Source organism: Tachypleus tridentatus, chromosome 3 (assembly GCF_004210375.1).
Source record: "Tachypleus tridentatus isolate NWPU-2018 chromosome 3, ASM421037v1, whole genome shotgun sequence".
NCBI classification, from domain to species: Eukaryota; Metazoa; Arthropoda; class Merostomata; order Xiphosura; family Limulidae; genus Tachypleus; species Tachypleus tridentatus.
The window spans coordinates 93,060,648-93,086,990 of record NC_134827.1 but is presented as its reverse complement, the minus strand read 5'-3'; the positions used below and the strand labels follow the sequence as shown (position 1 = coordinate 93,086,990).

Here is a 26,343-nt window from a genome sequence, read left to right as displayed (position 1 = left end):
GACACTGCAGGACAAACGGTAAAGGATCAACCAACATCAGACGTCTGGTAGTAATTATTAGATGTAGGACCACGGCATGTTATGCTGAACAAAAGGTGGACACATTCGTTATTGCACATGTTCATCCGATTTGGTGACTTGGGTGCTCATTATAATAATGTTAACTTCATTAAATCAAAGCCAGTGATGGGTGTTGTTGATTAAACATTAATTCAAAATTATGAACGGGTAAACAAATAGACTTTGGGCAGCTTTATAGGAAAATTTTGAAACAATTTCACAGTAGGCGTGAGTCAACATTTAACAAATTGTAAAGTCAAGATTTCATAAATTCTTTTATATGCTGCTAGGTGTCTGAAAGTAGTACTTAAAAAGCCTCATTACACACACAACCATTTTTTGACGCATAAAGAAAAAACTTGTTACACGTATTTTATATGAAACCGTGTTTAAATGTCCAATTAATACAAATTTCTACAATATGCATCTTCAGGCCATAAATATTGGTATGTGAACACAATAATTTTACTAGAAACTTAGGAAAATCAAATATCACACTATTAGATAATCTAAACATGTAACATATCAAAAACTAAATCGACAAAAAGAAAAAAAAAGGTGAATAAATTTTTGTGGGTGTTGTTCAGTCTGGGATGAGGGGTTTACTTTTTTTTTTTTAAATCTCCTCCTGTGTTTAAACTTACCATTAGGACAGTGAGGTTGAAGAAGTTTTAAACAGAGAACACTATATACTTTCTGTGGGTTGTTATGGATCAAAATATAGAACAGCTGATTTGTTTTAAAGTGCCTTCTGCTATGATAGATTTATCCATTCCAACTATAACCTCTACGTTCTTATGGTAGGTATATATGCATTTCAATTTATTTCGTTCAGTGTATCCTGTATTTTATTTTGAAGTTAAGCACAAAGCTACAGAATGGGCTATCTGTGCTCTGCCCACCATGGGTATTGAAATCTGGTTGCTAGTGTTGTAAGTCTGCAGACATATCTTTATACCACTGGGGAGTTTTTACTACTGTGTAATACCCAAAGATGGTAGCATTTTGATAAAGATTTTACAAATGAAGTAAAAATGGGACTATGTATTTTTCCAATATTTTGCATGCCTAGGTAAACATGAATTCTGGATATTATTTTAATATATGGTTAAAAATCAAAAAATGTTTTTTCATAAAGTTGGTCTTTCATGGCAATTACAATATGTGGGACATTAGTGCACTCACTGAAATGACATGGAATGATGGAATCCACTGGAAAAAAACACCTTGGTTATTTAGTGGACCCAATCATTCTACTGTGCTAGATGCACTCATTGCACTGAAACCCAAATGTATTTGCTGATAATACATTGCTGTCAATCACCTTTGCTTAGAAACAAATGCAATGACATTTTCATTTTTTAACTAACACATGGAATGACAAAAGCAGTTGTAAACAGCTCAATAGGCAATCACATTATATATAGGCACTGATCCAAAATATTGCATTTACCACACAATTTATATTTATTCATTGCTATTTTTTGAAAAATTACCATTGAAACATTTCAATGGGCATCTGCTAGATTCAGATAAGAAAAGTGGCTGGAGAATCCAAGTTCTTTTATGCACAGGCAATAAATCAAAGTGTAATATCACATTCTTATCAGTAACTTTTTAAACCAATACCAAATTTGTGTAATTACAGGATGATTTCGGAAAAAATAAATGTACATTTTGAAACAGATATCTACAATTTCCTAAAACCCTATTACTTATTTTATTTCTTACTTTTAACATATAATGCTTTTACCTCATATTTCTTCATTTTTGAAAGCACTACTACAGAAAGACAGGCTTCAAATACTTAGATACTGCCAATAAAGTGAATGCAAAAATTTCTCAGTTTATTCTTGATAAACAAATCATCTGATCGTTACTTGATGTAAGCAAGTTTCTTCTTCTAAAAGCTAACAATTTTATTGTTGGTGTTCACAAATATTATACAATGTAAAATAGTTGTGGTCTCCACCATAGTTTAGCTATGCAATGTTTCCCGACAATTTTTTTTCTCTAATCATAAACTACCTGTGGTTCAACAATGCAAACAGATATTTGCAAAATGTTAACAAGAACAAATTATCTTCTCATTTATAAACATTACTTACAGAGATTTGAAAGTAATGGTCCATATTTTTAACCTTAGGACTTCTAATTTGAGATTTACATTATCATGAGGAAAAAATATTGTACCTAAAAGTTTACAGTTTATGGAAAAATAAAGCCAAATTAGTAACATCTATAACATATTTAATGGGGAAGTTTTTCTTTGAATTTTCCAATTGTTACAACTTATTACAAGATATCAGTATTTTAGGTAATGAATCTTTTCTTGAATATTCAAAACCCTCTTACAGCCATATTGTTAAGTTTCCATTTTCATAAATAATGCTACTACTCTTTTTGATAATTATTTATTATAATTTACTTTCACTATTTGTCATTTCAGAAACTATGTAGTTTAGATAAAGAAAACAAAAAACTTAACCAATTTGTGACTTTTATATTAATTTTTGCACATTAAAAACATAAATGAAGAATGATTCCTTCATCCTTCCATCAGTGATATTTATAAAAAGTATTCTACATTCACTTTGAACCAAATGAAAGACAACAGCTGTCACAACTCAAAAGAAAAACCTCAAATAAAAATAAGAACAAATATATATTGAAAGGGTAGAAAAACGCTCACTTATTCTCATTACTGCTGCTAACTGACAGAAGACAATTTATAAGTTGATGTGGAAAAAAAAATTAAACCTAAACTTTTGCAGTTCAAATACATCAAAATATCCCTTCTCTTTTCCATGGATTTGATTTTTTGCTGTTATGTCAAAGAAAACACATTACTTCTAATAATTTGTTTTACTTCTGGACAATAAAGTGAAGAGTTAATAGGACTAATTTTGTAGACCTTCACACAGTAGCTTAGAATGACTCAGCAATCGAAAAATACAAGAAAAACAGGTTGGTAATAGTTAAGTGCATTAGAAAAAACAAAACAAACAGCATGGATATTGGACATAATATCAAATTAATTCAATAATATTACTGTACAGATGAATTTCATTCTTTGTAAATCCACCAGACAGTAGAAAAATCTCAATAGGTGGCTTGCTAGTTAGAATGAACTCTGACACACAGGTCTCAACACTACACAGCACAATCTTTTATTCCATGAAATCTCCCCCTGGGGGAAAAAAAAAAAAAATCTCTTTTTGATATGATAAAATAAAATGAGCTAAATTACATTTCAAAAATGGTAAAATAATATTTGACTGTCCTTTCATTACCAGAATTTTGCCACTTTCTGAACATTAACACTAATCCAGTGAATAACAATCTGAAGATGTTTACTAAATTTTACATGTCTCAGGGGAACTAACAAAAACATTTTGTTCCCTACATTGTTATTATAATACTCTCAGTATTACACAATATTTGATATTCTTTGCCATTATAGAAGTAAAAGACAAAGATTTACCTCTGCAAAGCTTGCTCAACTTCTGTTCATAAAATATGTACATACCACATACATTTACAAAACAACAACAAACTGGCACTTACCATTACTTGTTTTTAAAATCTTTTAATTGTCTACTGAAGAAAGGGCATAATAAAAATGGGTTTAAAGTAAGTGTCTTATGTATGAAAATAAATAAGCTAATGTTTTCTTTTATCATGATATGCTCTATATATACTCTATTCATGCATATATATTGACACATGGGAAATGTCTTTATTTTTTGATATTGAAATATAAAAAAATATGAAGGTCAACACTGAAAAGTAAATCCCATCATTAAAAGTATTCAAGTAAGTTTCTGCTAGAAAATTCCTTCCTCTCAAGAAACGTCCAAACACTGGTAAGCAAAACCCTCTTTCATATGATGTTTCTAGAAACATATGGTACAATAAATTTTAGGGCATTTTTAAGTAACATAATAAAAACATTAATTCAGGAAATATATAAGTAAGTACAAAGACAACAGGAAAATGCTTCTCTTTAATAAGAGAACTATTATATATGTAGTAAATATAGAGAGAATCCCAAAACTAAATAGTTTGCAAGTATCAAAGATGAGAAATATCAATGTGGTATCACAACAACTGACTCATGAGGATAACAAAAAGCAATTCAAAGCTATAAATAATTCTACTCAAGAAAATGCTGTATCTCCTAATGTTTAAGTCACAAACAACATAGATTTTAATATTGTTAACAAATCTGAACCACACCACCTCTATCATAAAACAACTTTCTCTTCAAATATAATTTTAACACATGACAATATGAATTTTAAGAAAGACACACATAATAATTTTTCATATCTCCTTCAGTAACAATTCCAGAAATATTTCAGTTTATCTGTTAGTTTAGCTAAATGATCAGTGACCATCATTTTTCTGGCAAAAGTCAATCATTTCATAGTCAATAAGTAGTTAAAGAATAAAATGACTGAAAATAATGTTAAATTTTATAAAAGTACATATCAAAAGTATAACACCTAGGAGATGATTTTACATTTCCTGGTTAGCATACAAAGATAGGAAACCAAAGTACCCACGGCTATTGCTGAAGCTTAGAGTAATTTCACACACACTTTTATAAGGGCAAATAATTTTTATAAATAAAATGTATAATTTTCAATAGAGTTTTTATGTACAAAGCAAATTATTACTTAACATTTCAGTTTATTATTAATCAAACTAATAAGAAAGGTTAATAACATAGTGATCAGTCCAAGGTATTTAACTCATAATTCCGTTAATTATAGAGGTTAATTACAATTGTAAAAACAAATAAGTACATTATAAATTACTGTTTCAGGACATTACTCATGGAGCTAAAAATATATGCTAACAACACATAAGTCAAATTCACAAATGTAGTATTTATTTAGTGTTTAACCATTGTGTGTCACTATTCTTAATGAGTCCTAATTTTAAACAATTACAACACCTGAAACTTCTGAAGAAGGTAGTTATATTGATAGTTTAGATATTTCTCAAGTATTACCTAATAATTGAATATCATTCACAAATCAGTAACATGAAATACAACCTGAATACAGGACTTTTCATTCATAAATAAGTTGCTTCTATTGTTAGTTGGGCTTGCATCATATAATGTTAATTCCTAGTGTAATGTTTATTCAGACATTTACAGCTAACATATTATCATACCAAACAACTTTAATCTCACCTTTATTGATTAAATATCTAACAAAATTACACGAGGGTCTTCCACAGCAGATTTCACCTTTCTCAGAAATGTCACAGCTTCACGTCCATCAATTAAACGGTGATCATAAGTTAAGGCAACATTCATCATAGGTCGAATCTCCACCTGAGATAACACACAGAGGTTAATCCCAAAGAAAGCTTTGGTAAACAATAAAAGTCAGTGATAAGTGTCTGAAAAATAAACAAGATACCAGCCAGGATAATACCAAATGTGTCTACAAACAATATTTAAATGTTTACAATATTAATAATTGGGTTTCACTAAATTTATTTTACATAAGTGATAAATGTATTTGTAAAGAAAGAAACTTCTTATATGTTGACCCCATTCATGCAAGTTACTTTAGTGGAGCCTCTGAGATATTAATCAACCAAGAATCATAGCTTAAATCCTGAATTTCATGATGTTTTATATTTATGTATAAAATTCAGATAAATTATAGTTTACACTTACTCCCAAAGAGGGATGACATGGTTTTTCACTTATCCCTTTTCAATGATTTCCATACTGGTATCATGTGATATTCATATTTCTTTGTATTTATTACATGAGATAATATGTGATGTTTTGAAACAGTATGTTGAAATCATGATTTACATAGAGACGTATTCAATAACTTGTAATGGACTGAGCTTCCTTTCAAATTTCTCAAAAGACGAATGATCATTTGGTTGGCATTAAAATGAGAAAACAATCAAAACATGTATTACTGACTTGACATCTGTCCTTACATATAGTATCTTGACCAAGTGATCTGAGCTCTCCTTAACTGGCATCAACATCAAAACAAGATTATTTTGTCACACATTTTACAACATGTATTATAAGTCCATCAAAATATTCTAAATATGTGTTTCTAATTATGAAAACTACAAGGTTCATGTGTGATTTCACATGATGTATTGTTTGTTTGCTTTTGAATTTCGAGCAAAGCTACACAAAGGCTATCTATACTAGCCGTCCATAATTTTGCAGTGAAAGATTAGAGGGAAGTCAGCTAGTCATCACCACTCACCACCAACTCTTGGGCTACTCTTTCACCAACAAATAGTGGAATTGACTGTCACATTATAACTCCCCCACGGCTGAAAAGGCAAGCACGTTTGGTGCGACCAGGATTCAAACCCATGACTCCCAGATTACGAGTCGAACGCTTTAACCTGCCTGGCCATGCCGGGCATTCACATGATGTAATTTAACTTCATGTGATATTTTTATGGAGTTTTCTAGCTTTTTGGTACTTAATACTAAACAAAAATAATCTGAAACAGTTGAGTAACACAGAAGAAATGTGTCGCACAAAATTTAATAAATGGTTAAAATATCTATCATGAAAAGCTGATAACAAGGAAACCAAGATTTATAGCAATTTTTTTAAAACAGTCACAATTGTTACAGCCTTAAAATTCATTAAAAGACATGTCACAAAAATCTTCTGACTTGTACCTTCCCCTTGATGGCTACAGGTCGTTCTACAATAGCATGCATTCCTAAGATAGCTGACTGTGGAGGGTTTATAATGGGAGTTCCAGATATGGATCCAAATACCCCTCCATTGCTGATGGTGAAGGTTCCACCATCCATATCTTCTATAGCTAGAGTTCCTGCCCTAGCCTGAAAATAAAAACATCTTTACATATCAAATTATCTAAAATGCTAGTAAACTGACTCATTAAGGTCTTATAAGCTTGGTTTAGTTTCTTAATAATTTTATTTCAAAATCGATTGTATTTTATGCACTACTATAGCAAAATTTCACTCCTAAAAATAAAAGTTAGATTTATTACGTGTTAAATAAAACAGTTTAAAAAGAAAAACACATCCAGTTTGTAAAACAAAATTTAACTGTTGTAATGGTTAGCAGCCAATGTGATCACCTAAATATAAATACTAATTACTTTATTTTATTAGATGCTTATGTGCTTAAGTCTGCTGGACAGTCTTGAAAAGCATCATACAGTTCTTCTCATTAAAATGGAGAGTGTGCTATTCATTTGCCAAGCTCATTAGTAACAGATGGTCATACAGACCACTAACCACTTCAATAACTGGTATGTACTTATCAAAACCCTAATATAAGTATTTAACAAAATTTCAGTTGATAAATGGGTAACATAAAAAATAACAGCAGATGGAAAATACTGTACATTTTTTGAAAGGGTATTAACTTTTCAGACCAAGGTCCTTCATCAGGTGGTACAAAAACTCTTTGTAAATACTAAATGATAACAATAAAACAAAACATGAACTTCATCATTAGAAGCATTTATTTATCAAATGCTTTGGAATCATCAAAATTCTACCATCAGTAATCTAGTGATACAAAACAAACAAACAATATTTGTAATTACAACAGAAATACAATAAACATAAGAAATGAACAATTTGAATATACAAATTATAACGAGAAAAAATGTGGCACACATGAAACAGTTAAAATAGATTTAAATCATGCAAAGAGTGTATATTATTTAAGATGAAAGGAGTTTTACTGTGTAATGTTTCTTTTATTACAAATGCAGCATCATGTCTAGCTGTTGCAAGAATTTTAAAGTTAGAATGAGACATCAGTTGTTCTGTTTCAGTATTTTGCTGATAGATAACGGAGTTGAAAGGGTTTGCCACCTTTTTCCAGTTTTTATAGATATTCACATACTTGTACTTTAAAGTGACATTCAATTTCACCAATATAGGAGTCATTACAATACCAGCATGGCTGAAAATAAGTATCATCATACCTTCTGTGAAGAGTAGGCTTGAAGCTTGAAAGATAGCTGTCAATCCAATTGTTTGTGATGACAGAGAAAAATATTGCCAAGGATAGAACTCAGTGGGGAGCTCACATAGAGCATTGTTAATGAGGAGAAGAGAATATTTATTCAAGAGTTCAAGCATAAACTTGCTGTTCATTGTTTACATCTTATCTGTTTATACATATGTAGAGATTGTAAGCAGAATGAAAGTTAGAAATCCACACCAGTGGCACTGTGATTGGATCTACTGACCCACAGTAAGATGTGGGTTCTATACCATTCACCTCAAACTCAGGAACCAGAAGGGAAGAAATACTTCTGTTCCTAGAACCCATGCTATCATGTGCACATAACCAATATGAATAACACTAGTTACCTTGACCAAGTCCCTTCTTACTAAGTGATATAAGAGACAACAGTTGAGTTATTGGTTTTGAAGTGAATCATTACTGTTTTGACCTTCAAAGCCAGTAAGAAATGATCAATTGTCTGAAGAACATATGTTCCACAATGTTGATATAGAATTCAAATTAACTGAAGGCCAATGATTCAAAATATTGTGGGTGTTGCAATGCACCTCCCAGTCTGACAGAGAATTATCCATGAAAAAGGAATACCAAATATTTTGTGTCCCTATCTAGCCACCAGGCAAAAATGGTCTGAAGAGAAAGAGAAGGCATCTGACATGTCAGATTTTGTTATCCAAAGAACTGGAGTAAAAGCTCATGAAACATAGAAGAAAAACTCCATGGTGATCCTAGGGAGTTCCAAATAGTGGTTCAGATGGAAGAGATTGATAACAGGATGCCAATCCCCAGTTTTCTTGGGGACTCCAAAAAGATGGATACAGAAACTGTGAAAAGCAGGAAGAAGTGGTTCTATAGAACCCTTGAGTAGAAGAACCTGAAGTGCCTTGAAAAGATGCTGGCTGAACAGAGAGGGGAGGAAAGGGATAGGGGAAGTGATAAAATGAAATAAAGGGAGCATCCTTCTGATAACACCAAAAGAATCCAAGGGTTGGTGCCAAATGACTGGAACCAAAAATTTGAAAAAAGCAACAATTTATACCATACTAAACCCAATCCAACATGACAGTCACCTAAGCTGTTGGCAGTATGAGGGTCAACAGTGAACAATAGTACACACTGAAGGCATGATTTGTACAGAAAGAAGAGGTAAAGGAAACAAAGAAAGTGGCCATAAGAAAGGAACAGGACCATGGTAAGTATTGTTTGTTTTCTTATAAAAAAAAAAGTGATATCAGGATATCTGCTAAGCCCACTGAGAGGAATCAAACCCCTGATTTTAGCATTGTAAATTCACAGACTTACTGGTGTACTAGCAGGGAGCAGCATGGTAAGAATGTGATAATCAAGAGACTAGAGAGGAGGGGGGATGTATGTATGTGGGTAAATTCCAAAGAGTTAGGAAGATCTCTCAAAACCATTTGTTGTAAAAAAAGAAGTCAGGTGTAACTCTGCAAAGAGGTGGGGGAAGGTACACAAGTTAGGAGACCACCTTAAACTACGAGTTCCCAACAGCAAAGAAGCCAAGCATGGAGAAAGAGTGCCAACATGGAAAAGAGGAGAGAACAAGCATCATCCGAAAACCTTTCAGTGAAAAACATAACCTCAGACATAAGATGTACTAATTGGTTGGTTGATTTAGTGTTTTATGGCACAAAGCAGCTAGACTATTTGCACCAAACGTCCAGTAACAAGGTAAAAGTAAATTCAGTAAAATTCATAAAAAGAAATTAAGGTAAAACCAAACAAAGTTAAAAAATAAATAAATAAATAGCATAAAACCAATGTTTACATCCAGTCTACAATGCCAAGAGTTAAACTACAGTGATTCAAGTTGTAAAGGACTTTCTGTAGCATGACTGTAATAATCATAACTCGCCTGGAAGACTAACAGGTAAATACAAAAACCACCATCAGTCACCAGAAGTTGGCCTTCCCAGTCCTGGTCTCGAATTACTTAATGTTACAGTAAGTTTCTAATTTCAAATTGAACTAGATGTACCATGATTTTTAAAAGGGAGCCACATTAAAAAGGTGTAAAGTATATATTAAAAAACTTAAATGGCATTAAAAAGATTAATGGCCTTTAAAAAACTAAAAACACTACCAAGATGGACAGTGTCACCATCACCAATAACAATATTTAATGTTAGGGACAGAACATGCTTAAAATGGTGCTCTTGTTGTGAATCATAATGATGACAAGAAAGTAAATTGTGGCTTATTGTGACCTGAGTGTGACACAAACTACAAACTGGTGCATCGGTTCCAGATAAAAGAAAACAATGAGTTAAAAACAGTGACCAATGTGTAGTCTAGTTAGAACAACTTCCTCTTTCCAATCCTTATGGGAACAAGACAGCCAGAGTCCAATATAGGGTTTTATTTGGAAAAGCTTGTTTTTGCATTGCTCACTCCAAGTTGACTGCCAGCTGGCATTGAGCCAAGCCTTGAACACAGGACCAAAGTCCATGTATGGGACAGGCACAGTAGTGATAGAGCAGATAGATTTAGCTGCTTTGTCGGCAAGCTCATTCACGTGAATACCAACGTGGCCCAGTATCCAGAAAAATTGGATAGAAGTAGATGTTAAAGAGAAATGGGCCAGTTGGTTTTGAATATTGGTAAGAACAAGGTGTGAACCAATGTGAAGCAATTCCAGGGCTAGTAGAGAACTAAGTGAGTCAGTATAAATCGTGCAGTTTGAATACTGCTTAGCTTCTATGTGATCCAGGGCAAGAGAAATGGCATACAGTTCAGCAGTGAACACAAAAGCTGTAGAGGGGATTCAGTGTGCAATCACCAAACCACAACAAACCATGGCAGAGCCCCACAGTCACCTGATTTTGAACCATCTGTATAAATAAGAATGGAAGGATGGTTCGAAAGATGTTCAGCAAATAGCAGACAGTATTTCCAATCAGGAGTGTCTACTTTTTTCAAATGACTTAAAGATAGGTCACAATCGGGGAATGTAAGAAGCCATGGTGGGATGGGCTGACAAGTAGATACAGCAATATTATCCAAGGACAGACCCAATTCATCTACCTGCACCTGGATACGAAGGCCAAAAGGAGCAATTGCAGACAGTATGGTCTGAAAAAGCATGGCCCATCAAGGACATAAAACACAACCCCAGGTGGGATGCTTTGGTAAGGAATGAAGTTTCAAAGTATATAGTAAAGACAGTTGCAAACGGCAGAGGTGCAAAGAAGGTTCATGAGACTCAATGTAAAAGCTTTGAGCTGGAGAAGTACAGAAAGCCCCAGTGCAGAGCCATAGACCAGTGAACCATAGTCAAGTTCTGATTGAATAAGAGCATGATATATCTTTAGCAGAGAATGTAAATCTGCTCTCCAAGTGGTGGTAGAGAGGACATGGAGGAAGTTCATTGCTCTTGTACATTTTACCCATAGCTGCATGATGTATGGTATGAAGGTTAGCTTATGGTCAAAGATAAGCCCAAAGAACTTAGTCTCAGAGACCACAGGCAGCACAACTTCATTGATACGAAGTTCAGGATCAAGTTGAATACCCCATTGGTGGCAAAAGTGCATGCAAACGGGTTTGGAGAGAAAGAAGGTAAAGCTGTTTGCTGTGGTCCACTTCAGTAAACAATTGAGGGTATTCTGTAGCTGCTGCTCAATATACCCCATGTTCGATGACTGATATGAGATGTGAAAGTCATCAGCAAAGAGCCCGTTTGCAACAGTGAGAGGGAGTTGTTCAGTGATGGCATTAACTTTTATACTGAAAAGTGTGACACTCAAAAGACAGCCCTGAGGGACTCCAAGTTCCTGTAGAAAAGAACGGGAAAGTGTAGAACCCACACGAACTTGATATCTCCTGTCCATTGAAAAGTTTTTAATAAAAAGGGGCAAATGGCCATGTAACCCATATATATGGAGGTCTCACAAAATACCATACCTCCATGTTGTATCATAAGCCTTCTCAATGTCAAAGAATATTGATACAAGATGTTGTCATTTGAAAAAGGCTTGTCTGATTAACATTTCAAGTTGAATCAAGTAGTCCACAGTAGAGCTCTGTCATCGGAACCCACACTGGGTGGGCGAGAGAAGGTTTTATGATTCGACGAACCAAACAAGACAACCATTAACCATCCTCTCTAAGGTCTTACAGACAGCTTGTCAAGGCAAATGGACAGTAGTTTGAAGGAATCCTGGAATCCTTCCCAGGCTTGGAGAAAGGTGGGACAATAGCCTAGGCATCAGGAAAAACATTCTCTTGCCAGATCCAATTAAAAACAAGAAGGATAGCAAGAGAAGCACGAGATAGATCGCACAACATCTCATAGTGTATATCATCAGGTCCAATCGATAAAGGGCCAGTTTGAGTTCCGCCAGTGTAAAGGGACGATTATAGTCATAGAGACAATCAGCTCGAAAGGAAAGAGGTGATTGTTCTGCCCAAGCCTTGATGGCTAAGAAAGTGAAAGAAGAGGCAGAAATGCTAGATACCTGGCAAAAGCTTTCACCTAGAGTATTGGCAATGCTCTGGGTGTCAGTTACTTCCTGGCCATCAGAGAGCAAGATCAAGAGGGGGACAAAATTATATTGCCCACTAACATTTCAAATCTTGTCCCAAATGACTTTGGAACTGGTGGTAGAGGATATGCTGGTTGTGAACTTAATCCAAGAATCCTTCTGGCTTTGATGTCTTACCCAGAGAGCATGTGCACGGGCCCACTGGAAAGCGATGCGGTTCGAGAGTGTGGGATATCTATGGAAAGTATCCCAGGCTCGTTTTTGAGCCTTCCATGCCGTGTGGCAGGCAGAATTCCACCATGGACAAAGATATAGTGGAAAGCATGTTTAGGTTTCAGAAATACATTGAGCAGCTGCTTGTATAATACAGTCAGTTACTGCTGCCACACAGTCATCTATTGATGGCTTTCAGACATGGCAGGATCAAGTTCAACAAAAGCAGTGAAAGAGGGCTAGTTTGCCTGATCCAGCTTGCACCGGGTCACGAGGGTCGGGTGGCATTGACCACAGTCAGTCTCTCTTAAGATTATAAGAAAATGATCACTGCCTCATGGATTATTGTCAACCCTCCATGAAAAATGGGAAAATAATGAAGGGGAGCAAATAGAGAGATCAATAGCAGTAAAGTACTGGCTAGGTGCATGGAAATAAGTAGAAGAACCAGTACTGAAAAGAAAAAGGATGTGATCAGAGAGCATACACTCTACAGAGCAACCCCTCTAATCAACATCAGCACTTCCCCAGAGGGTAAAATGTCCATTAAAGTCCCCCAGGATGAAAAAGGGAGACAGCAACTGTCCAATAAGTGCATGAATGTCTGATTGATCATATGTTTCTCCAGGTGACAAATAGAGAAAACAAACAATGATGGTGTGACCCAAGGAAATACAGATGGCTATGGCCTCCAAGGGTATGTCGAGTGGTAAAGACAGGATGGGCACATGCTAATCAACCAACAGCACCACCCCTCCATCACACAGCTTGTCATTTCTGTATAAAGAAAACTGCTGAAAGGTGACTGTATTGGCAGGTTTCAGTAATATTTCCTGTACGGAGAGACAAACAGGATGGTAGGAAGCAATCAGTGTTTTGATGTCATCTAGATTAGAATGTAAACCATGACAGTTCCATTGTATCAAGGTGGCCATTTTTATTTACTTGTAGGCGAATTTGGTGGAGAACCCGTTTGTTTACAACTACGTCTTTTTATCTTACTTTCCTTATTCAAGGGAGGTCGATCGACCTCCATAGATCCTTCCCTGGATTGATTGGGGAGATCTTTGCTGTTGGAAGGGGATTCCAGAGAATGAAGACGTGAATGAATTATTGTTTTGTGTCTTGGGGTGAAAGAGGAAGATGGATCTGAGAATAGTTCAGTACCTGGAACTGAAGGATGTGGATCTTGGGGTTCAGTGGAATGTATATAATGGACAGGGATAGGTGTCAAAGTTGATTCGTCAAGCTTTTTAACCATGAAGGTCAAAAGACTTTTCATTTGTTTGGAGAACGATTCTTTAGGAGGCAGAGAGAGATCTGTCTGCACTCCCACAAAAGCTGTGGAACAAAGTGCAGCAGCATACATCTGAGATAAGATGGTGGACAGCAATTTACGAGCCTCAGGATAGGTAATGTTATGAATTCTTTTCAAACACTGCACATCTTTTTCTTCCAACCATTTAGGACAAGAACGAAAGAAGAATGGGTGAGAGCCACTGCAATTGATGCAATGAGGGTCTGTTTCACACTCACGGGCATCAGAGTCCTTGCCACTGCAATGAGCACATGGCAAAGAACCACGATGTGACGTCTTCCAGTGACCAAACTGTTGACACTGGAAACATTGGAAAGGATTTGGAATGTATGGCCGTACTCTGCAATTAAGATAACCTGCCTTGATGGCGACAGGTGGACGTGGTGATGTAAATATCAGAATGAGGACATTGGTCGGCACCATAATTCCATCTTTGCGAGTGGAGATACGCCTCACTGCGGAAACTCATTGGGTGGAGAAACCAGCGAGAATCTTTGACTCTGACATTCTTCAAACCCCTCTCAACAATAACTCCTCATGATGAATTCAAAGTAGCATGAGGTGTAACCTCGATAGGTATATCCCCAATATCCTTTGAATGCAACAGGAGTTCACTGTGTTGAGATGTGCATGTTTCCACCAATATGTCACTAGATCAAAGCTTTTTTCTGACTTTGGATAGTCAGCAAATCCCTCTAGTACCTTCTGTATGAAAAAGGGAGACATTTGCCAGAAAGGTTTGTCTGAAAGTGAGTGCAATATAAGAAAATGAGATACAACAGGTGGTAAGGATGGTGAGGATTGCTGCTCAGAATCTTCAAAATGTGATTGTTTACATATAGACTGTTTTTTTCACTATTTTATCAAGATTTTTAATTGGAGTATCCATAATAAAGAAAGGGAAATTTGGTGCCCACTGACCACACCCACCATGGAGCCCTATGTGAAGAATGCACTACAATGTCAAACAACGACACTGCAGCAACACCAGGGTTTTGTGAGCACTATACCCAAAGACCAGCATTAGATATAATATCCACAACACCTGTTGAGAACATCCAATTCTGGTACTTGGTTGATCCCAGCCCAAGTGGACCAACCTAATGACCCCAAGAGGAGCGACTCCAAGGCTGCCGGTCTACAGGAATTCAAGGCCAAAGTGGTGTGTTAGGTTTGGACCCCTCAACCATCAGGATCCTCTCCTCACCTTCACGAGTTGTTACGCACAGCAAACACGTAGGTGTATGTTTCAATCCCAGAGGAGGTAAACTGAAAGAACAAAACCATCCCTGGGAGGTCCCCTCACCAAGTACAGGAATCCACACTGAGAGGAAGGTGTATGGAAGAAAGGTAACATAGAAAAGATGTCAAAGTCAGGTGAAGCAGGAAAACTGTGCATTCTTCACAGGCAAAATCATGGAGGAGTTAATACAGATGTTGAGTATCAAGAAGAGGATATGCTAAATGATGGTAAGCCAAAGCACAAGTTTCCATCATTTGATGGGGATGAAGCATGTTGAACCCCAAACACAACTGTTTGGCAACTGTTGGCAAAAAGCTTAGTGTGAACCCTGATATTAGGTGAGAAAAGAAGGTCAAAGAATTCACCAGTAGGTGTTTCTGTCAAAATGGAATGGGATTGGTTAGAAGACATGGGAGACAGAAAAACAGAACATAACTGTGATACTAGCTTCAAAAATGAAGAATATTGTGAAGCATCTGCAGTTTAAGAAAAAGCATGCAAAGCAAATAAAGAGGGAGGAACAGAGCTGTCTAAATCCTTATCATTCTTTTCTCACTCCTCTGGGAAGGGGATATATGGTAGATGATCAGGAAAATCCTCAGCCCACATTAAGGACGAGTAGTGAAGGAATTTCAAAGTTCAAAAACATTGTACACATAAAATAAAAACAAACAACAACAACAAAAAACAGTGAGCAAGATGATTGATCACTGTCATGCAAAATGAAGATTGGATTCTACTGCACAGAGAGAACCAGCTGAACCAGAAGGGTGTTGCACTCCTATTGATGAAGGGTTGTCTGTCTCACACTTATTTGCATGCTACAACACAGTTATGCCACACAGAAAACACATGAATATTAGTGGGAGTATAAAGGTTAGTGGCCAGTAAAAATTTGCACATTTACAGGGCAGTATAAATCGAGAAAAGCTGTTCTGTGAAAGTATGCAAGTTATTGCATTGCACAATTTGGGATGAACAGTGCAATTATTGTCTTGCAAAGATTCTGTAACAGTAATATGGCCTATTCAGAACTGAAGAGTACTAAAAGAAAATAAGCTTAGATAAGGATACCAAAAAGGGAAGACTGGTGAAGAATGCCATCTACAATAAAAAACAAGACTCATGTTGTGGCTACTCTCAGTTGAAGTTTTTACATTTTTATAGTATATGTCATTTTAATATAATATGGACTATACTAACTAAGCAATTTAGCCTGAAATCACTGACGCATAGAAAAAGCCAGTGTTAACAAGGTATTGATATATCCTTGACTACAACTTTAATATTTGACAGCCTGGTTTCTATGGTGTTTACATGTGTAAAATGACATCAAGCTTGGAAAAACTCTGGCGACCTCTTCTTTTGAATCATCTCAAGAACTAAAATGTTGAAATTGTTAACATTCTTTTCATATAAGCTTTATTACCATTTGTTTCAAATAAAGTTATTCTTGTATGGTTAGATCTAATTCCATATTCTATCCAATAATCGCCTAGCTACAGACTGAAACGCCATTCATATCTCTGGTTCTCTGATTGTAAGTGAATTATAACTTTCAGTGGAAGTTTGGTACATGGATAGCTCATTTCTATCCACCTATACACTGACACAGCATCAAGTTGTAATGCAAACATCAGGTTTATTTGTGGTATAGGTATTCTACAATTTTGGTAAGCTTAAAGCAACACACAGCAGTCACTTATAGATGTTGGATTACTTTGTCCAGATGTCCAAATAACTATATTATTATCTTGGAAGTAGTTCCAGAAACTACTAACAATATTTTGAGGTACTTGAAGCCAATCCTCATCAGTCTTCTATCATCACCCAGCTTTCATTCATTAAAGGCTTTCCAAGTGAGTGAAAAATCCACATCTTTCCTCAGGTCTAGTCATGGTTCAAGAACAACCTGTAGTACATTGTTCATATTTAAGTTTAAGCTAAATAATGAACATCCTAAGCTGTGTCATCAACTGTACAAACCCCAAATTTTAGAGCTATAAACCCTAAATTCATTGCTGAGCCATTAAGAAATGTAGTAGTTTAAATCTCTGATTTAAAGTGAGAACAAACTATGGAAGTCCACTGTATATCATAAACTGATTAACAAATCACATACATTTGAGATCACATGCCTGATAAGGTGCCTAATTTTCCTAACAAAGAAACAAGGGGGTGGGAAAGATAACTAACATTATTGTATAAATGATTTGCTTTGTAATTTTTTGACACCAATATGTTTAAGATAAAGCTACTCAGGCTACCTGCTTCCATCCCAAATCTTGAACTGTTGACCAATGGTAAAGAGAACTGGTGAGCAATATTCACAACCAACCATGTCAACTACTATGATAGCATCTATATCAACTTTATTTTTCAAAACAAATAAATTCTAGCACTTCTAATTCCAATGGAATTGAAAGGATGAAACTAAATGCTTTCAACATTGATGAAAGGTCCAGAGAAACATTAGGTATGCAGTTTTGTGGCTGTTTTTTTGTTGTACTTTTTTGGTATTCTTCACTTAGCAGCAGAATTCTATTTTACGGTGTATATCACTACAAATAAAGCCAACCACAACTAATAATATTGCATCATCTATACTGATTGAAGGATGCAACTTACTAAAAAAGTTGAACATTCAAACTTAGCCACATGTTTATAAATAAAAAGTACTTTATACTGTGATATATTTATATAATTATAACTTTATTCTTCATCAAAGGTTATGTGTGCCATAAACTATTAAAATTTTGAGAAAGGAAAAACTATGTCACGAAATAAATCATAATTATTATGCATTAATTTTCTCTTCTTGGACCTAGTGTCATATGAACACATATATTTATCTTACCTATTTACAAAAGATACCATTTTTGTACAAGCCCAAAAGAAACAAGTGTTAATTTCATGTTGGCTGTAGCAAAATATTTTCCATTGTTTTATAAGTGATGGTAAAAATTATAAAAACATTTTTGAGCTTTAGAGCGTCACATGACAATAACCCGAGAGTCACTTCTTGAAGAATTATTTTTGGTTTGTAATTTTTTCCAAAAAATATTAAATACTCAATGTCAAAAATTAAAATGTAAAGCACTATGTAACTCATTTTGTATTGTGATTATCTGTGAAATCTAAGCCTTATTTATTTTTTTATGAAGCATTATAAATTGAGTTTATTAAACAAAAGAGAATGTGGAATGTTGCCTATAATTCAAACTTTACAACTCTGTTGTACACACGTAAGAAATCAGATTTGTTTTAAAAAGTATTTAATACTCAAAATATGTCTGAGAATTAACAATATCTGTCTGATTCAGATTCTGACAAGTCAGAGTGCAAGGTATAGTTTTCTTCAGACTCTCCTCTATTTCAAAATGATGCTAAATCAAACTAATGTCTGGTAAAATGAAATTTCTATAATTCTGACATCGAATACATATCATGTTGAATGGTACTCTTTTACTCTCTCATTACAGGCTTAGTTCCAGAAACCAACCTCACAACCATTTTGTACTTGTTATAGTTTTCATATTATAACTTTTAATACAGTATGCATATCTTCATGAAATTTTGCAGATTATCAGTAAATATCAACACTTTTGCCACAGGTTTCCTTTACTGCTCAAAACACAAAGTTCTTAGTGTCTTACATTCAAAAGTTTATTTAACTACCTTTTATTTTTGATATACCAATTAGATACACAAAATGCTTGCTAATAATCTGTATTCTGATAGCATACAAGTTTTAAGCTCTTGATTCCACAAAGCAATATTTAAAAAAAATTTTTTAGTGTGACACATTTTGTCTCGGCATCTTCTCTTCTCTATTTTATCTTCTACCCCTCCAAAAAATATTAAATTAAATGTAAATTACTCACTGTAAAATTGTCATTCCTCAGAGAAACCATAATATCTATAATCTTCAACTGTATTTAGTTAAAGAGCTATCAAATAGAAAATCAGAACCCTTCTGCTGCACTTACCTGTTACACACCTCTTTCAGGATTCGTTAACAGTTATTTCTTACATTTAATTATGCATTACTTATAACCAAGTCAAAGTTTTAATCAGTCAAATGACATATTGTATAATACTGTTCTTAACAGATAACTGTCAACTTCACTAAGAGTACAACCTTTGTTCCTGTGGGAAAGTTAACAACTAGTTTAGATGAATTTGTAATGGCTTTTGTTGCATAATAAGAAAACCAGAAAAACTGTGAGAGTCAGGGGAAATTGTCTATTTTCTGCATGTTATTTTTCTATGTTTTCAGTGTGTTATTTAATTATATAAAATGTTAGTGCACTCTTAACATTAGTAAAAAAAAAGTATGGTTAAGTGTCACTGACAATTGACATCAACAACAACAACAACAAAAAGAGTTAATAAGTACTTTATTTCCTGCTTTTCATGTTAATTCTTTAATATAAAAGTACCTAAAATATAAAAATAGAGATCTCTTAAGATTACTCAAGATTAGAACAGGTAAAATACATGATAATGAAAACGGGTCACAAGGCATGAATGCACATAGCACGTATATAATGTAATTCAATAGTGTAATTTGAGCTGCACACACCCCAAGTGATTTATAACTTATTTTAGCACAGATAGTAGTTAGACATGGTTCAAAGACAACAAGACAATAAAATTTAATGATAAACAGATCTATTCTGTCACCAACTTAAAGCAACATAGGATAAACAAATGTAGTTTCATGTTACAATCTGATGTCATTCTATGAAGAACAAAAGGGTAATTAAGATTTATTTCATTTTTTATGTGGTTATTTTCACTATTATATGTCTGTACATATTTGGTCAATTTGACCAAACTCATAAACACTATATAAAAAGGAGATACAAATTACACTTCTTTCATTTTAAAATGACTACAAATTATAATATGAAACCAAAAATGCTTCATCTAAATAGCTTTAACCTCATAACATTCTGCATCTATATGTATATTTATTACCTTTCAGCTGTGTCTGATTAACATTACAAAAGATGCATCATGTGGCGCATGTGAACTTATGCTATTGTATCCAAAAGTATAAAACTGGCCTATACAAAGAAAACTGTCTAGATTTTGTTTTGATGGACCAGTAATTTGTTAAATTCACTCAGTTTGGTTACAATTTCCATGTAATATAAATGAGATTTGCATATTATAACAGCACTTGGCTGATAAAAAAGTATTATGTTATTGTTATCAGTCTCAATGTGTATTCCAAACTATTGCCAAGCTACCACAGAGAGATTATTTGGATATTAAATTAATTAGAGAATATATTAGTACATTACTTTGTAATAACATATTCATTACAAAGAGAAGATCTACTATTAGTTCTGTTTATTAAAAAAACCAAAGCAAAAAATATAGCTTGTTTCAGTAAGAAAAGTTAGTGTTTAGAAGTGAAAATTTTACAATGATGCCATAAATATGTGGAAAAAAAAACATGTTTATAGATGTTTAATAAGTAAAAAATACAAACAATTTTTTTTCTCCAGTTTCTCTAATCTAGAAACTACTGTTGTTATTAATTGATATATGAAGAGTTAGTAAAATAATTAAGTCCACTTCTGATTTTGTGCTGGGACATGTTACACTTCAGGCCTCAGTACAAAACTTGTTAAAAGTATGTACTCAATTTACTGTATAGGATAAGTTAATTATTACTTCATTTCTAAAAGAACTAGTTATTTTGTATGTAATGTCATTCATCTCCAATTATCCATTTTATGAATTCGTAACAGAATACTCTTAATGTGATAAAACATGCAATAGCTTATATAACACACTTAGTATCAAGACAAACCTTTTCTCCAAGTTCATTTATGGCGTTTTCAATGTCTGCATAATTCATAGTTCCCACATTTCTGATGACTGGTACAACCAGCCCCTATAAAAAAGAAAACAACAAACTACTATGCTTGTAAAAAACATTTCAATAACTGCAATGCTACTAGGACTTTACCTTCAGTTACCTTCTTGTTTGTTCACACTAGTCTTTAAGAACACACAAACATCTAGTGTTTGCACCATTTTTCTTATACTATATCTAATGGCTGTAAATAATCCAATACATTCATTCACTTTATATTACTACACTAACTGGCCAATAATCTAATGAAATGGTGAGAACAGGGTGTGAACTAATGTGAAGTGATTCCAGGGCCAGTAGAGAACTAAGCGAGTCAGTATAAATAGTGCAGTTTCAGTACTGCTTAGCTTCTACGTGATCCAGAGCAAGAGAAATGGCATACAGTTTAGCAGTAAACACAGAAGCTGTAGAGGGGATTCTGGGATGACTGACATGAAATGTGAAAATTGTTGACATAAAGCCCTTTTACAACAGTAAGGTCTGTTCAGTAATGGCATTAATTTTTATACTGAAAAGTGTGACACTTAGAACACAGCCCTGAGGGACTCCAAGTTCCTGTAGAAAAGAACGGGAAAGTGTCGAACCCACACGAACTTGATATCTCCTGTCCATTAAAAAGTTTTTTAATAAAAATGGGCAAATGGCCATGTGACCCATATATATAGAGGTCTCACAAAATGCTATACCTCCATGTTGTACCATAAGCCTTCTCAATGTCAAAGAATATTGATACAAGATGTTGTCACTTGAAAAAGGCTTGTCTGATTAACATTTCAAGTTAAAACAAGTAGTCCACAGTAGAGCTCTGTCATCGGAACCCACACTGGGTTGGTGAGAAGAGGTTGTTATGATTCGAGGAACCAAACAAGACAACCATTAACCGTCCTCTCTTAGGTCTTACAGACAGCTCGTCAAAGCAATTGGACAGTAGTTTGAAGGAATCCTGAGATCCTTCCCAGGCTCAGAGAAAGGTAGAACAATAGCTTGGTGCCAAACATCAGGAAAAATATTCTCCTGCCAGATCTGGTTAAAAACAATCAGAAGGATAGCAAGAGAAGCAGGAAATAGATGCCGCAGCATTTCATAGTGTACATCATCAGGTCCGACCAATGTGCTGCCAGACTGATAAAGGGCCAGTTTGAATTCCACCAGTGTAAAGGGACGATTATAGTCATAGAGAGAATTAGCTCAAAAGGAAAGAGGTGACTGCTCTGCCCAAATCTTGATGGCTAAGAAGGTGGTGGAAAAAAGCAAAAGTGCTAGATACCCAGCAAAAGTTTTCACCTAGAGTATCGGTGATGCTCCAGGTATCAGCTACTTCCTGGCTATCAGAGAGCAAGATAGAGAGGGGAACAGAATTATATTGCACACTGACCTTTCAAATCTTGTCCCATATGACTTTGGAACTGGTGGTAGAATATATGTTGATCGTGAACTTAATCCAATATTTCTTCTGGCTTTGACATCTTACCCACCAAGCACGTGAACGGGCCTGCTGGTAAGCGATGCGGTTTGAGAGTGTGGGATATCTACGGAAAGTATCTCAGGCCCGTTTTTGAGCCTTCTGTGCTATGTGGCAGGCAGGATTCTACCACATAAAAGGGTATTGTGGAAAACATGCTGAGGTTTTAGGAATACACTGAGCAGCTGCTTGTATAATACAGTCAGTTACTGCTGCCACACAGTTGTCTATTAACGGCTTACAGATGATGGCAGGATCAAGTTCTGTGAGAGCAGTGAAAGATCCATTTGCTTGATCCAGCTTCCACCAGGGAACGCAAATCAGGTGGCATCGACCACGCCCTGTCTCTCTCAAAATTATAGGAAAATGATCACTGCCTCATGGATTACTGTCAACCCTTCATGAAAAATGAAAGAATAGTGAAGGGGAGCAAACTGAGAGATCAACAGCAGTAAAGGACTGACTAGGTATATGAAAATAAGTAGACGAACCAGTATTGAAAAGAGAAAGGTTGTGATCAGAGAGCATACACTCTACATAGTGACTCATCCTATCAATATCAGCACTTCTACAGAGGGGATGATGTCCATTAAAGTTCCCCAGGATTAAAAAAGGGAGACGGCAAATGTTCAATGAGAGCATCAAAGTCTGATTGATTATATGTCTCTTTAGTTTTGTCTGAAAGAGAATGTAGAATAAGAAAATGAGGTACGACAGGCATTACATATGTTGAAGATTGCTGCTCAGAATCTTCATGATGTGGTCATTTACCTACAGACTATTTTCACTATTTATTTAAGTTTTTATTTGGAGGATCCATAAAAAAGGAAATTGCAGTGCCCACTGACCCCACCCACCATGAAGTCCTACAAGGGGAGCCACTACAATGTCAAACAAGAACACTGCAACAATGCCAGGGTTTTGTGAGCACTATACTCAAACACCAGCATCAGATAAAATGTCCACAACACCTGTTGAGAACATCCAACACTGGTACTTGGTTGACCCTAACCCAAGTGGACCAGCCTAATGACCCATGATGGACCACCACTAGGATGCCCATCTGCAAGAATTCAAGGCCAAAGTGGTGTGTTAAGGTTGGACTTCTCAACCACCAGGATCCTCTCCTCCCCTTCACGGGTTGTCATGCATGGCAAACATGGGGGGTGAATGTTTAGATCCCAGAGGAGGTAAGCTAAAAAAACAGAACCTTTCCTGGGAGATCCCCTCACCACGTACAGGAATCCACACTGAGGGGCCACATGAAAGGATAGGAGCTTATCTGAATGGGAAAGACAAAGTGCAACAAGATTGTGGGTGTCTGGTATGTGACAAGCCATCAAACAAATTTGATAGCTGTGAGCCCAAAAGAGATCTAGAGTGGAGGAACATAGGACCAGGATTGAGTGCTCTCATGACTGGTGACGTAAGAGACATCAGTCACAGAAATGACAGAAGATGACTAACCATCACCTGATGAACAGCAAAGAGTACCTAAAAGTTGGTGTAAAGATTTAACTCCTCCTGAGACAAATGGACTGAGGTCTCCAGTGTAATGCAGCACTCATCTCATCCAGATAATCAAGCATCTGTGAAGACATATCCATCTTGACAAATAGAAAGAATAGGTAACCTCATTATCATGTTCTTCATATCTAATCAATATAGAAAATCAGACTGAAGGGAAGCAGGAACAAACAGATATCTGTAAATTCAGAGAGTCCATGATTAGGTGCCAATAAACTTGTACTACCCACTGCAAGTAATGTAGCCATGAGCCACAGATGGATAAGTCTCCAGTGATGAGTAAGTCCCCAAAAGAGACAGAACCTATAACACAAGGAGAAAAAGTGTTGATAGTGCCATCTGAACTATAAATTTCATGGATCAGAGACAAAGAGGAAAATACTGTGAGTTGAAAAACATCTCCAGATAAATAAGATATTGAGAGGTATGGATAACAGATTTCTCTACCTTCATAAATGAATCCATCCAATCAGCTTCTATAAGAAGTTAGTGTGTAAGAAGAAAACCCTGTGAAGGATGGGAATTGAGCCTGCAAGAATGAAAGAATTGAGCAAAAGACTGAACCACTTAATAGGAAACATAAGGTGCTGATGCAAGCTTGAAAGGAAAAGCTAAATGAATAAATATAATCTTCGTGGAAAAAAAATGAAAATGATGTGAAGCCTTAGAAACAGTAATGTGAAGATAAGTGTCAGGCATATTGAATCTCATCATACAAAGTTCTAGAAGAAAAGCCAATGTGAGAGACAGTTATGATATCATGGTGAAGAACTGATTCATATGGGAGAGGTTGATTACAGAATGCCAATTATCAGTCTTTGTGTTCAAGATGACAAAAAGTCAACAATAGAACCCTGGATGCACTGGAGAAACCTGTCTGATGATGCCCTTGATTAGAAGGACTTAAACTGTTTCTGTAAGACACTGTTAAGAAATCAGATCTAAAGAAGGGAAAGGAACTGAGATAGGTGTTAAGGCAGAAGACACAAGGAAAAGAATGGACAGCCCTTCTGACAAAATTTGAATAACCAAAGGATGATGATAAGACTATATCAAACTTCTAAGAAAAGAGTGAGAATGGCACCTACATGACCTGAATCCACAGAGTAGTCACTGGTAACACTGACATTGTAGAGAAGTAGATGGTTTGGACAACAGGACATAAGGGAAGATAAGGATGTGTGCAATCTACTGGAATCAATATGATACTCCAAGATATCTTGACCATACCAAAGATTACATATCTCAGAAAAAGGGCTGATCACAAATCTGACAGGGAAGTTAGGGGTGATGCACATACTACTAACGTATCTCAACCCTAGAGGTTCCAAGTGTGGAGATAAAGGGCTGATGATAACAATCTGAACAAGCTGGTGAGTAGGAGGTACAGGGTTCAACTAAAAAATCTCAGGAGAATGACTGGATGCCTCAGACAACAGGTGAATGGATGACAAATAATGAAGGAATGTTGTGAAGGAGAAATGAAGGTTAGCAAATTATACGTGATAAATATGCACTGATGTATCAGGGACCAAACTCCATAGGGAAATAAATGAATTCAACTGTTGGACATTGAGAAAGAATTTTCTGAATGATGACATACAAGTGCACAATCATCAGCAGAAGGTGATGGGTGCGGCATACTAACTCCCACACGTAAGTAATCTGCAAAACATTTGGCATGGAGCCCAATATCAGGCAAAGGGGACAAACAGCTAAAAACTGAGAACTAAGTGCTGCATTCCAATAAGGGAGGGACCAGATAATGTGGGTGACAAAGACAAAACATAACATAGCTGTGATATTAAGTCTAAAAATGGCAACTGAGATCTACATGCTTCAACAGTCTGAGAAAGTGCTTGCACAGTAAAGGAACAAGAGGGGCATGTGTATGCAAGGCTCTCATCATCCTGAGTGAAATGCTCAGGTAATGGTAAAATTATTTGAAGATCAGGAGATCCCTTGGCCATTTCTCTATGAAATGGGGCCAACACCACACTAGCACCTGTTGAACATTAGTACTGTTGGTTGTCACTGTAGTCATAATAGTAACAGAGCAAGAAATAGAATTCACAATCAAATAAAGAAACCC

General features: G+C 35.5%; 1 protein-coding gene across 2 annotated transcripts in view; it reads right to left on the bottom strand.

Annotated features, from left to right (window-relative positions):
- Positions 1-431: 431 nt before the first annotated feature.
- Positions 432-26,343, bottom strand: part of LOC143247483 (dihydrolipoyllysine-residue succinyltransferase component of 2-oxoglutarate dehydrogenase complex, mitochondrial-like) — a 129,192-nt gene continuing 103,280 nt past the window's right edge. The window contains exons 12-15 of one of the 2 annotated variants that reach the window (XM_076495701.1): positions 21,197-21,280; positions 6,755-6,922; positions 5,267-5,410; positions 432-3,956 (exon numbers count right to left, since the gene is read on the bottom strand). In XM_076495701.1, coding sequence (XP_076351816.1) covers positions 5,276-5,410; positions 6,755-6,922; positions 21,197-21,280 — 387 coding nt within the window. In that variant the 3' untranslated portion in view covers positions 432-3,956; positions 5,267-5,275. The remainder of the gene's footprint in view (positions 3,957-5,266; positions 5,411-6,754; positions 6,923-21,196; positions 21,281-26,343) is intronic. The other variant, XM_076495700.1, reaches the window with a different exon arrangement.